At 42.7% G+C, this 12,529-nt stretch overlaps 1 protein-coding gene across 1 annotated transcript; it reads right to left on the minus strand.

Annotated features, from left to right (window-relative positions):
* Positions 1-1,532: 1,532 nt before the first annotated feature.
* Positions 1,533-7,892, minus strand: LOC103719014 (protein NLP3). The gene is made up of 5 exons (XM_008808066.6): positions 7,513-7,892; positions 6,252-6,814; positions 4,040-4,087; positions 2,994-3,951; positions 1,533-2,745 (listed from the first exon to the last, which is right to left on the minus strand). Exons 1-5 carry the CDS (start codon positions 7,790-7,792, stop codon positions 1,718-1,720), a joined length of 2,877 nt encoding a protein of 958 aa, XP_008806288.4. The 5' UTR covers positions 7,793-7,892; the 3' UTR covers positions 1,533-1,717.
* Positions 7,893-12,529: the final 4,637 nt, after the last annotated feature.

Below are 12,529 nucleotides of genomic sequence, written 5' to 3' on the forward strand. Positions count from 1 at the left end.
ATTCAATAATTTCTCATCCATCAGTATTTCTAATTTTTGTAATTTGTTTACTCTAATAAATTTTTATAAGTTTATTATGGTATTTTCTCTATTTCTTAGCAATGTGATTTTAAATATTTTATTTATTTATTCTGACAAAATACCAGTGAGGAAAAAACATACTCTAAATTTTCAATGTTGGTTGATCCATCGCTGTTAAATTTTAGTGAAGTCATGAAGTTAGAAAGAAAGAAACATTATTTTTTGTTTAAGCAACTATTTTAAGATTGTTAAGATCTCATTAAGTTGTGGCCCATATTGACAAATGGCGTCAATATGGTCCAAGTGAGAGAATATTGGATCCTATTTAATTAAACCCTGATCCCGTTTAATTAGAACCCACATTTGACAAATGTCTCTTGAATTTCATAAATTCTGATGATTTTGAGGGCATTAGGGTAATTTCACATCAATGAAGGGTTACCTTGATGGGGGTGATACTTCACGGGTGTAACCACCTGCGGCGTTTGGTCCCTGGAGAGGGCTATAAATAGCATGTTAGACCCCTTCTCTAATACATGCATTAAGAGATCTCTCTCAAGAAGGTCTCTCGCTAATCTCTGTTCAGATCAGAGCTGTTTTCGATTCGGTTGATCGCGATCGCGGATCTGCACGCATCTCGGAGTTCAAGATGAATTTAGCGAGTCAAGATATGATTTATAATTCATTAAGATTAATTATTTCATTACAGATATCATTAGGATGGTAACTTGCTAATCTTTTGTTTCAGCAACGTCTTGTTATTAGAGATATACATCCATAAGTTATGCTGAAAGCTGTGGGTTCTAAAAATTCTACCTTTTTCTAGGTTATGCTTTGAACTTCGGCTGCCGGAGGATGGTGGGGGTTAAGCAATGGATGATGGAATAGAAAGATGGTAATGTCACCATTGATGAGAAGCTTATCTGGATTTAGATTGTTTGGGGCTCGTATTTCAAATTCTGCAAGATCAGACCAAATACCAGATATAGATCCCTCCCTTGTATACACAATTTTCTCTCTTGATGGCAGCATCAAAGTGTTTCGAATTGATTCATAAAAAATTACCGTCCAAATTATTTGGAACTGCTCTTTACCCTTCCGCTTGGTTGTAGTAGAATTGATATATATAGAAAAATAAAGAAACATTACAAAAACGCTTGTTTTAGTTGGCATTTTCATAACCCTAAAAAAGTTTGATGAAAGCATGTATTCCCTATTTTTGTAAAGCCTATCTTGCACAGAGTCAGGTTCCATGCTTAATTGTTTTGGTTAGAATCAAAAACATTTTCATCACAATATGATACCAGAGAAGCCATCATTGAAGGATTCACTGGCTAATCGAACTAAACTGCGTTTACTTAATCTCCTACTATATTTAAAGAGAATTCCTACTATATTTAATGAGAATTTTGGAGAGTCCATCTCTGGTTCAATGGTTTCATGTGATCGCACTTGGGCAAAGATAAGGATTAAGCGAGCAGTTAAGAGACTTCCAAAAGAAAAGTCACCACTTCCACAAAACAAAAAAAGTCCATATTTATTAGAGTTCCATCAAAAACTTAAGAGAAATTTACTTTAAATGAGCTTTTCACGTATATTACAGGTGTTATCTGATCCTTCAAAAATTGATGCAACTTGAGATAATTCACAAAACAAAAATGTACACTTGAACGACAGAGCCACAGAGCTCTGTTGCTCAATCTCCTGAACTCTCACAAGAACTTCCAAGGTTCGGCACAATGTCATGAACTGACAGCCTGATCACATGTGAAGCTGATAATCCTGATATCTCTATGCACTCTTCCAAGTCTGCATCACAAGCCAGCATGACCCACTCATGATCATCATCCAGATACTTGATATCAAATGTGCCCACTTCAAGTTTCAGCCTCTTTGCAACTTCATCTTTCAATGCACTGATGCCAGCAGTGATTTGCAATCGAAATCTAATTATATCGTCTTTGTAACTTGCCTTGATGGTAACCGTTTTCATTTCGTGCATGACCATGGGAGGCAATGGATCAGCAGCCATTGCATGTTCATCTTCACAACCCTCCCCTGCATCACTGCAGAGATTTTTCAAATCTTTTGAGCTTCCTGAATCTTCAATCAGCATCCTAGAAAGCCGCGGCTGAGGCTCTGCCACATTAACGCCAGGCATCAAGCATATTGAAGGCAGGTTTGGACCACCAGCATATTGTAGTGTGAACTCCGAAGGATCAGTAACAACTGTTCCTTGTTTCAAGTTGGAGAGAGGAGATGCATTATCCCAAAAGGTTTTATTGACCGGACATCCATGACATGAACCTTGGGAAGCAGGGGTCTCTACGCTCCCTTCTGAAGAACTTTTTGTTTTCGAACAAGGAGAGTCTTTACCAGGTTCTGCCTTTGGACTGGGAAGACCATGACCAAGTTCTAGTTGAGCCAAAAGTTTGTCATGCTGATCATCTCTTTCGGGTGTTTTATGTGGTGATGAAACATTATCTTTCACAGCACCTTTGCTCTCTTTAGATTCATCCAAATTAACAGACCAAGAGATGGAACCAACAGTAACAGGAAGAGGACATGCAAGAGAAGACAAATTAAATGCTCCTTCTGCACCTTGAACTGACTCCATCACTCGTTTCAGCTTGGAAAGAGAGCGGTTAAGCTTGTTGATCTTACGAGATGGCCATCTGGAAATCCCGTGTTGCCTACAGATGCGCTTCATTGTAGTAGGACAAACTGTGAACCCAGAAAACCTATGGTTACAGATGGATACAGCTTTATAATTAAATTGGAAAGATGCTAGGGGAAGAATACCAGTTTAAAGGTGGTGGCGGTGCAAGTGGCGGTGGTGATTGTGGCAAATATAAAGAACAGCAAGTGGAGGCAAATTATTTTAGCTACTACAAATCCATATATATATTGCCTGCATGCACAAAAATAAGAATGAACACATAAGCAAGATTGCAGGCATCAGTTTATCTCACCTCCAAGACTCTTTGCAGCATCTTTCAGACTCCCAGAGAAGTATTGTTGGAGAACCTCTAAACTGAACGATTTCTCTGCTTTGCCACTCTTTTCTGGAGCTCCATTGTTTTTGTTGCTCAATAAAGAACTAGATGCCCCACCAATACCTGAGACAAAATGTATGTTGCTGGCCCTCTCAGCATTTGCATGTGGAGGCAAATGTTGCTTAAGTGCATCGGAAGTTGCATTTCCCTCATTCTGTGAATCATCATGGCCCTCAGGGATATGAGTTTCAGGGGATGTATGAACATGAGCGTCACAATTTTGACTGCAGATATGTTTAGGTTCACATCCATGATTCTCATATGCAAACATGTCAATGACTTCAAAAGATATTCCTTCTTGGAGATCTAAATCACTAACAACTTTCAAGCTGCGAAAACAATTTTTCATCAAGGTTGAAATAGAGTCTAATAAAGCCCGTTGCTCAACAGGATTCTTGCAGTCTTGTGGAAGGAAGAACTCCACTATGTAATCATCATCTCCCGAATGAGTACTTTGTAAGCATATGGCAAGACAGCCAACCAATCCAAACATCCAAGCATAGTGTACAAGGGGGTACTCACTCTTACAGAACTTGGCAACGTCTTCTGCAAAACATGGCCTCCGTAATGCAAATGCCCTGCCAGCAACTCCTTGCCCAATTTGTAAATGATGTTCTACACAAGCTTCCCTAAATCCCCACATGTGAGCATCAATAACATAAAATGCAATATCAGTTGCTGACATGCACACCTGTCCCATGCAACTTCCATCAAAGCTTGAACAATTTTTTTTCAGACCACCACCATGTGTTAGGATGGTACCATGCTTGCATGGAACCCAGGTCTGAGCCAGAGGTAACTTTTGTGCTTCACAAACAACAGTTAGTATTTCCAGAATTTCAGCCAGAGCTGCTTGGCGCCCTTCATTAGAAATCTGATTCAAACATAATATCATATTCATGAATTTGTGAATCCAACAGAAATGATAATTTAACTAAAGTAGCAACAGAATACTGACTCACTTGAATGTTTGGATGGTCCAAGATTTCAGAGCTTTTCAGATTTACTGTCTGCAGGATGATGAAAATACATCATTCACAGAGTTTGGTGGAATTGATAAGAGCAACATAACAAGTTAGCATGACTGATATGGCCTAAACAAACATAATGCGAATAAATTCTACAGGACCAGACTTAACAGAAGAAAAAGGGAAGAGCAATAGTAGGTGTATCAATGGTTCGAGCCTGGTCAACAAAGAATAAACCCATATCCAACCCATTCATAATCAGGTTGAAAAAAATTAAACCATATCCAACCCACACCCTATCTGCCAATCCAATTAGTGATATACTTGTTGATTGTGTACCTTAAAACATAAAAATGAAAAGTCAAAATAAATTGATAAAGAGAGGAGAAAAAATTAAAGTAGAAAAGAAAAACATAGCAAATCCTGAACATGTTGTCCAACCCATATTTCTCTTCTATATTTTGAGGTTTTATTCCATCATCATTAACTATGCAGCTTTACTAATCACTCGATCCAGGCTTTGACTTGCCCATGGCCTAGTAGGATGGGTTTGTCCACCCCATGGTGACCTATCAGGTATTGAGGCTAGATCCAAACCCAAACTCATTTATTAACAAGTTGGTTTTTTGTAACCCAAAACAGACCCAAATATTAAAAACCCTCACCGAAGGTGCCAAGCTCATTTATTTCAAGCTAATCCGGATAGAAATTGCCACCCCTAAGCAAGAGTACAATCAAAATAGTTGTTAGAAATTGTCTTATTTCATGCCAATGTAAAGTTTCCCGAATCGGTACCAGAGGTCATATCGGCCAGTGGCCGATTCGACACGGTACGAGTTTGTACCATGCCATTCTAAAATAGCGAGAGCTAGAGAGGGAGAGGGAGAGGGAGAGGGAGAAGGAAAGGGAGGAAAAGAGAGAGAGAGTTGAAGAGGAAGGGAAAGGGAGAGGGAGGAAGGGAGGAAGGGAGGGAGAGAGAGGGAGAGGGAGGAGGAGAAAGAGGGCTCAAAAACCTCATCGTCGTCGTTGGAGTGGATGAAGAGGGGGAGAGGGAAGAGGGAAGGAAGTGGGAGGGCCGAGGAAAATCCTAACCCTAGCGGAGTGAGCGAGCGAGAGAGAGAGAGAGAGAGAAAGAGAGGAGAGGGAGAGAGGAGGGAGGGAGAGGGAGGGGGAGGGAGGGACGCTTATCGATGACGCCAAGGGAAGAGGGAGAGCAATATCAATCAAGCATCGGGAGAAGGGGGTTTGGGGTTTGAGCCAGTTTAATCAAACAGTAGAGGCCGACAGGGCAAACTATCCTGACTCCCCGTTGTTTCGATTGTGTACGCCCTAAACCAGACAGTTTGAAATTGTACAGCCAACCATGATGCCATGTTTAGACTCAATGAAACTCAAAAGTAAGCAATTTTGGCTTCTCCATTACAAATATGAAGAGATGGCCACAAGTACATTGTAACACCAAGCTATACTAGTATCAATTCTTATGAGACAAATACAAGGAGGAGTTGATGTACCTATTTGCTTTTCTAAAGTAATGGATGGGACAACATTATAGACAAAAGGAGGCTCAGCAAGCCCTTCTAACCATTTATAGTATCATGCGATCCCCTTCACATTGATTGAGAGATCAAAAATAAAACACCAAGTCAACTCCTTCAGAAAGGGCTTTTAGTATCTCCTGGCCTAGGTCCTTGTTACAACCCGGATGGCATAACAAGACTTTCACCAAAACAGATTTCATTAGGACAACTAGCATGTAGAAACCCCAATACCTACTTCCGAGACAAATCAGCATGTTCCAGCATATTGCCCAAAGCTGCCCTACTTTCCGATACCAAAAACACCCTGAATTCCTATTCTTTTATGACAATTTAGACACATGATACATAGTTACATGCTATAATGCAACATGGTCAGCTGCGGTTCTCAACTGCTGTTTGCTTGTACATTCACCAATGCAATTTGACGGATAATTTCCAAGATGGTTTTTAAGTTCCCACATGTAAAACGCTTAACATACAACAGACAAGATTCTTTAAACAAAGTCATATTAATCGCATTCTATTTTTATAGTGATGAAGAAGTAAAGTGATGCTCGTATCATAAATGGATGTCCTGGTAGTCAACCAAGTAAACCAGTATAAGAAAAACTGTCCTCCATAATTTCAGGATAAATTTATGATATAGGGCTAAAAGGTATACCAACCTGGAGAGCTTTGCAGACTATGTCAACCTCATGAGAGTAATTGATCTTCTGTGAAGTCATTACAAGTTCAACCACACCAACACAAGACTGATCAGAAGGTTCAAAAACTGGCAAGGCCAAGGTCCCTTGAACATTGTAATTGAGGGCATGGGCAAGGCGTAGATACTCCTTGCTGCTATAGTACTGCACACTGGGTGTCCACTCAGGCAGTCTATACCTGTAAACCCGACCTGGAAGCCCCAGATATCCACCGCTATCTTCATCAACTGAAAAAATGTACGTCAGAGAAACTGTTCTGTACTGAAGTAACCCGGTGCTCCGAGGATCAAGAACAAAGGGTTGCCCTGAAGTGGTGAGAAAACACTGATCCCCTTTCTTCACCGGTGCCCAAACCTGAACCAGTACATGCTGGTCTGTTGATTCCTTGAAGTACCTCAGTGCCTGCATCATCCTCTCCTTTATCACACACGAAGCATCAGAATTCTCCTCCATTGCTGACATTGGGAGCTGCCTTGCTTTGCTACCGTTCGCATTAACATTCCCATGCGTCGCATCAGCATTAGCTGAGAATCAAAAAGCAAGGTTGCTTTTCTTATTAATGATCATATAAAATGTCAGCGAAAATTTTGGACATATGTTCAATAAAATCACGTGTGGTGCAAATCACTCGTAAAAAAAGAGAAAAAGAATCCAACAGACACTGCATCTGTACTACTCTAGACAAAATAAGAACAAGCATTAAGAATCTCTGGTGAAAGATAACACCTGACTGATAGCTTCAAGCACGTAGAAGATAGACATTGTCATATTTTTATAAGCAAACAGAAACTGACAGAGGAACAAAACGATAATGGAAACCAAATGGATTTGTAAATTTCATAATTACTGACGAAACCAAGGCAAAATCTTGAATTGCGTAGGATTACAAACAACCATCCAAATAGCAACCACTTATCCTTCTTGTACTCTTCCAAGAGCAAAAGAATAGACACCAGATAATACAAGCGCCGAAAAGCATCGAGTTTGATAATTAGAAAAAAAAAATTCTTTCATGCTTTCATCAACCTAAAAACAATAGAACTACGAGACAAGCAAAAAAAAACTTGCTTAACAATTTCTTAATTGCAGCGACACGTAGCATTGGAACCTCAAGAAATGAAAACGAGAAGTTATCTCAAAGAAATCTGGAGAAATCTAGCAAAAATGAGAGAAAAGGGGTAGAATCTAAAATATAGCTCAAACAAGTCAAATCGAGAATCACCGTCGATGAATCGGGGGCAGTCCGCGAGGGAGCTCGAGATCTCGGCGGCTCCATCCTCGAATATCCAGAGAGGAGACGGTGGAGGGGGGGAGGAAAGCTGGGTGAGGCTCGGGAAAGGAGAGGAGGAGGAGAGGAGAAACGAGGAAGGCGGGCTGGAGAGGATGGCGATGGGATCGAACGACCCGGGGGAGCCGTCGAGGTAGAGATCGAGGTCCATGAGCTCCCGGCTGAGGGCGGCCGGGTCGGCGTCTTGTGGCTTCTCGTCGCCGGTTTCCGGCATGGGAGGAGGGAGAGCGAACGGAAGGAGAAGCGGCCGAGATGGATGGCGGTGAATCCATCTGGGAGCTGGTGCGACGGGGCCACTTTGAACTAGTGGCACCGAGACGAGCCATAAAATAAGATAATGGACAAAGAAATCAAGCCGTCCTATTAGTGAGGGCGGTCTCGGGGTGCAGTCTCTGATGGAGAGGCGCGAGGCTCTCATCGCTCGGCATGCAGTTCGGTTTATACTTGAGCCACATAGCCTTTGGAGTCAGGTGATGGTAGCCCGATATGAACGAGGGGGCCTAGGGGGGCATGGAGGGGCCGCCGAGTCTCTTTCATGTGGCGTGAGATTGTGAGGCACTTACCGACTGCATTAGCGAGCACCAGGTGGCTGATCGGCGACGGGCGGAGCATTGATGTGACCAGTGAGCCATGGGTGGACACCTTGCCATTGAGGAGTTAGCCGACCATGGTTGATGTAGAGGCAGTAGAGGGACTACGGGTCAGTGACCTTTTGGCAGGAGGTGGAGCAGAGTGGGATGATACTAGACTTCGACAGCTATTTGGGGTACACCTCGTAGCGAGGATCCGGTCCCTTCCGTTACCAGGATGTGGGGGGCGGGATGTCAGGGTATGGGGCACATCGAGCCAGGCCAGTGTCAAGCTAGGAGACCTCTCCCGTGTCATCCAGTTAGAGCAGGAGAGGGGGCCGGATTGCACATGGATCTGGAGGCACGGTCTCCACCCGCGGGTAGCTCTCTTCTTATGGAAGGTGTTCTGGGATCGCCTTCCGACGAGAGCTGCGCTGAGCAGGCGTGGTTGGGGGATCCCTGCAGTGTGTGGAGCGTGTGGGGCCGTGGAGTCGGTAAACCATGTGCTCTTTCAGTGTGTATGGGCGAGATTGACATGGCAGTGGGCCGGGATCCCGCAGGAGGCTCGGAGTGACAGGCCACAGTTCCTTCATATGATACGACAGGGGCTATCTAGTTCCGGGATGTGTCAGGAGGCTATTAGAGCGACTTGCACAGCGCACCAGATTTGGCTGGCAAGAAATGCTCGTACTCTCGGCGATCGCAGGGTGTCACCGAGGTTTGCTGCGGAGCTTGCTCGTGTTCAGACTTTTGAGTTTGTACCCACCACCTCTTCAGATAGACCTTTGATAGCTCGGGACACCTGGGGCCCCCCTCTGCTTCGGCAGCCCATCAGATGGTGTTTTTCACCTGGGAGCCCCCACCCCCGAGTTTCCTCAAGGTCAATTTTGACGGGTCGGTGTTGGACGGCGGCGCGCGGGGTGGCGCGGGCTTTGTTATACGAGGCCCGCACTCCAGGGTAGTTGCAGCAGGTGGCTGCCAGCTGTTCGACACGTCGGTTCCGGAGGCAGAGCTTCGAGCAGCCTGGGCGGGCATGCGCTATGCGAGGATGATCCTGCGAGCCAGGTCGATCATTTTGGAGGGCGACTCCACCACGGTCATCGGATGGATTCGGAGGGAGGCGACGGGTGATGGTACAGACCACCATTTGATCTGCGACATAGGGAGCATGATGAGAGATGAGAGAGCCTTCCAGGCTCAACATGTATTTAGAGAAGCTAATGGGGCAGCCGACTGGGTGGCGGCCCATGCGGCCCATCACTCAGGGTACACTCTTTGGTCGGGGGAGGAGGAGCTGCCACATGCGCTCCGCGAGTTGCTTTATTTTGATTTTCTTGGATGTATTCGTACACGTGTTGTATGAAATACCCGTTTTCAGAAAAAAAAAAAAAAAAAAAAAATCAAGCCGATTGGGAGCACATCGCCGTCGGATGAGATCATTGCGGGTTCTGACGGTCGGGAGAGGCGCTGCGTGCTGATGTAACTCCTGTTACGGATTCGGATGGAGTTTTTTAATCCATTTTTGTTTTTTTTTTTTTCAGCACGATGGATGAGGCCCGCTGGCATATTGGGGGGGAGGCGGTTGTGTGTACGGTCCGCTCGACCTTGGACGCTTTGTCCCGGTCCCTTAAGGATGGGGTCCGCATGGATTTAGTTATGGCGTCCGCCGCAAAAGCACGAAGACATGTACTTGCATGGATTTTGACCATTTCGGGCGATTTGCGTTGCTTGATTAGCGTTTGTTTTCGTCGAGCCCAATTGGAGAATTGTCCAAAGCTAGGAGAATTTTTTTCTCCCAATGTTTATTACATCTGCTTATTGGATAGGCTAGGCTAGGTTTGACTTAGCCTCGGCCCCACGTATAACCAAAATTAGTTAGATCTGAGATTGGCCTGGACTTCCCGGGCTCAAGTCCGATAGCCTTGGACATCGGTCTGCACCTTAAGCTTTTTGAATCACTATGTTGGCAAGCGAGGGAGAGGATGCTCCGGCGGCACCGAGAGGGCAAGCCACTGATGCGGATGCAGCGGCGGCGACATGGAAAGCAGACGATGACTTGGCTATTGTGATTAGCTGGATTCAGAAGTGCTCTGGTGACAAAGGTGGTTGAACATCTGAGGCGTGGCAACCGGAGACATTGTCTTCCAAGCCAAATACGTCTATGGAGAGATTTATGGAGCTGTGGATTGGGTGACTTTTTTTTTATGGCCAACTAGTTTGGAGAGTTCTTTGGATTGGTGAGAAGCTGCCTAGAACGCTTTGCAATTTATTATTTTTTATTTTTTAAAAATGTATTTATATTAGAGCTGTATGAGCCATTCGTTGTAATAAAAAAAAATATTGTTAAAGCTTAAGCCCATAACAAGCACTTGCCAATTATTCTATTGAATATACAGTCGGAAAAAAAGAGAGAAATAAGCAGTTTCACGTGGACCTTTTAAAGGCTAGGCTGCGGCAATCAGGGCTTGTGGGTGGAAGTGAATGGAAGTGGAGGGTTGAGCAAACGAGTTTTGGTAGCGACTTTGCATGGTCAGCTTGGAAGGTGGCCTCCATCCAAAGAGCAATCTGGCTCCATTGGTTGAGCGGAAGCAAACAAACCAAGAGGAGTTGAAGAGAGCGGAAAGCATGGTCCAATCCAAAAAGGGGAAGACGGCACAACTTGAATATAGAAATTGGTGATCAGAGGATCGAGAAATTATCTGGTGTCTAGTCAAGTTATCAATGATAAGAAGACGATATAGCAAGGACCTGTATGCATACCACATCGGCAGTGCACCACGGGAACAAATTGAGATGAGATGCATAGGGCGGCAATCCAAGATGCATGCGTGATACATAGAGCCCACAGAAATTGAGATGCATGATTGGCGTAGTGCAATGCCACGCGGTGCGTGGCATAATTTCGTAATTTTAAGAGGGTAGTCAAGTTCTCAGGCAACCAACCCAAAGGAGGCTAGAGCAGAATGGCAGCTAGCGCTCATTGGAAGCACCTTGGGCACTGAGGCTAGCTCATTGATTCCTACAGCAATCTGATCAGCCCAGCCCAGCGAGCCAATGCTATCTTGGTGGCATTGAGCCCCAATTGTGTTGACACAAGTTTATGGAACTTGACCTGGTTCCTGGCATTAATATTTCTCTTGACACTAGCATCTGGAACCAGGTTTCTTTACACCAATGCATTCATATCTGCTGCTCGCCCCCATTAATAGGTTGCAGGGTGGGCGGAGTGGGGGTGGTGGGTTTGTTGGTTGGTTAGGTTGATGTGATAGGTTGGTATTTGTTTCTCACAAGTTCTTGGTGAATTGTATAGACAATACTGCAAGGTGAATTTGATTTGTCATATGTATTCACAGGAGAAATTAATGTATCAAGTAATTCATTTTATCCACCGTGTTTAAAATATTGTTTTTTGCAGACTTGGGCAAGGTCATGATCAATCATTCTATATTTCTATGTTAGTTTTTGCATGATATGTGACATGTATTAAGAAATGATCAAGTGGCTGCATGAAAGCTATCCTCCCCTAGCCTTATATTTTTATCTAATCAGTATGGTTTCTTAGTATCGTGAAGGAAAAGGTCATTCTGCTCGTCAGACAAGTTATGTATGGTTGGGGAATAAAAAACATATTGTATGCAGCTAGGTTTTGACAGGTGTATATGTGAAAGGAACCATGAATGGACGTAATCTTTGGTATGATTAGAATTTTTTTTTTCTGTATTTTTTTTTTAAGTTTGATGATTGTACACTCATTTTTTGCTCATGCACTATTTCTCTCTCTCTCTCTCTAAAAATTTTCAAACTCTTTCTAAAATAGGTATACTTAATAAAACCGCTTTTAGTTTCCACACGTAAAATTTTTATTGCTGGCTCGTTTTCTTGAATTTTTTTTTTTGGCATGAATATCCTCATCAATATCAAATTTTACATGAATACTTTTTAAGAAATGATATTTGCACGTATATCCTCATCAAAACTTATTTTGCTATTTTGTCTTTATTTTATTCTTGTTTTTGCATATGTAACCACACCATCGAATGCAGTTAAAAAATTAACGATTTCAAATTAAAATGATTAAAATACTTCTAATGGGTAGATGCGTAAAAAGAAATATTTATAAGACAATTACGATAGAAGACAAAAAAATAATTTCAAAATTTTATTTATTTTTAATTAAAATAAATATGATTTCTATTAATAGTGTTAGAAAAACCATTTTGTTTGGGATATTTGTATAAAAATAGTATTTTATGAGAGTATAAAAATAAATATAAATTTTTAGAAGGTATTTATGTAAATTTAAATTTTTAGAAGGTGTTCCACTGTTCCTATTAAAAAAAAAACCCAAAAAAGAAATAGCATATCATCCGAAACGTTACGGC

This window comes from Phoenix dactylifera, chromosome 9, assembly GCF_051530095.1.
Source record: "Phoenix dactylifera cultivar Ajwa chromosome 9, Ajwa_hap1_PhDact_Kaust_v1.1, whole genome shotgun sequence".
NCBI classification, from domain to species: domain Eukaryota; kingdom Viridiplantae; phylum Streptophyta; class Magnoliopsida; order Arecales; family Arecaceae; genus Phoenix; species Phoenix dactylifera.

Excerpts from the sequence above, each read along its gene's own strand:
- LOC103719014 (XM_008808066.6), bottom strand. The coding sequence starts at position 7,792 with ATGCCGGAAACCGGCGACGAGAAGCCACAAGACGCCGACCCGGCCGCC. Across the intron at positions 4,088-6,251 it reads TAGTCTGCAAAGCTCTCCAG|ACAGTAAATCTGAAAAGCTC; the intron begins GTTGGTATACCT and ends ATCATCCTGCAG. Across the intron at positions 3,952-4,039 it reads TGGACCATCCAAACATTCAA|ATTTCTAATGAAGGGCGCCA; the intron begins GTGAGTCAGTAT and ends TGTTTGAATCAG.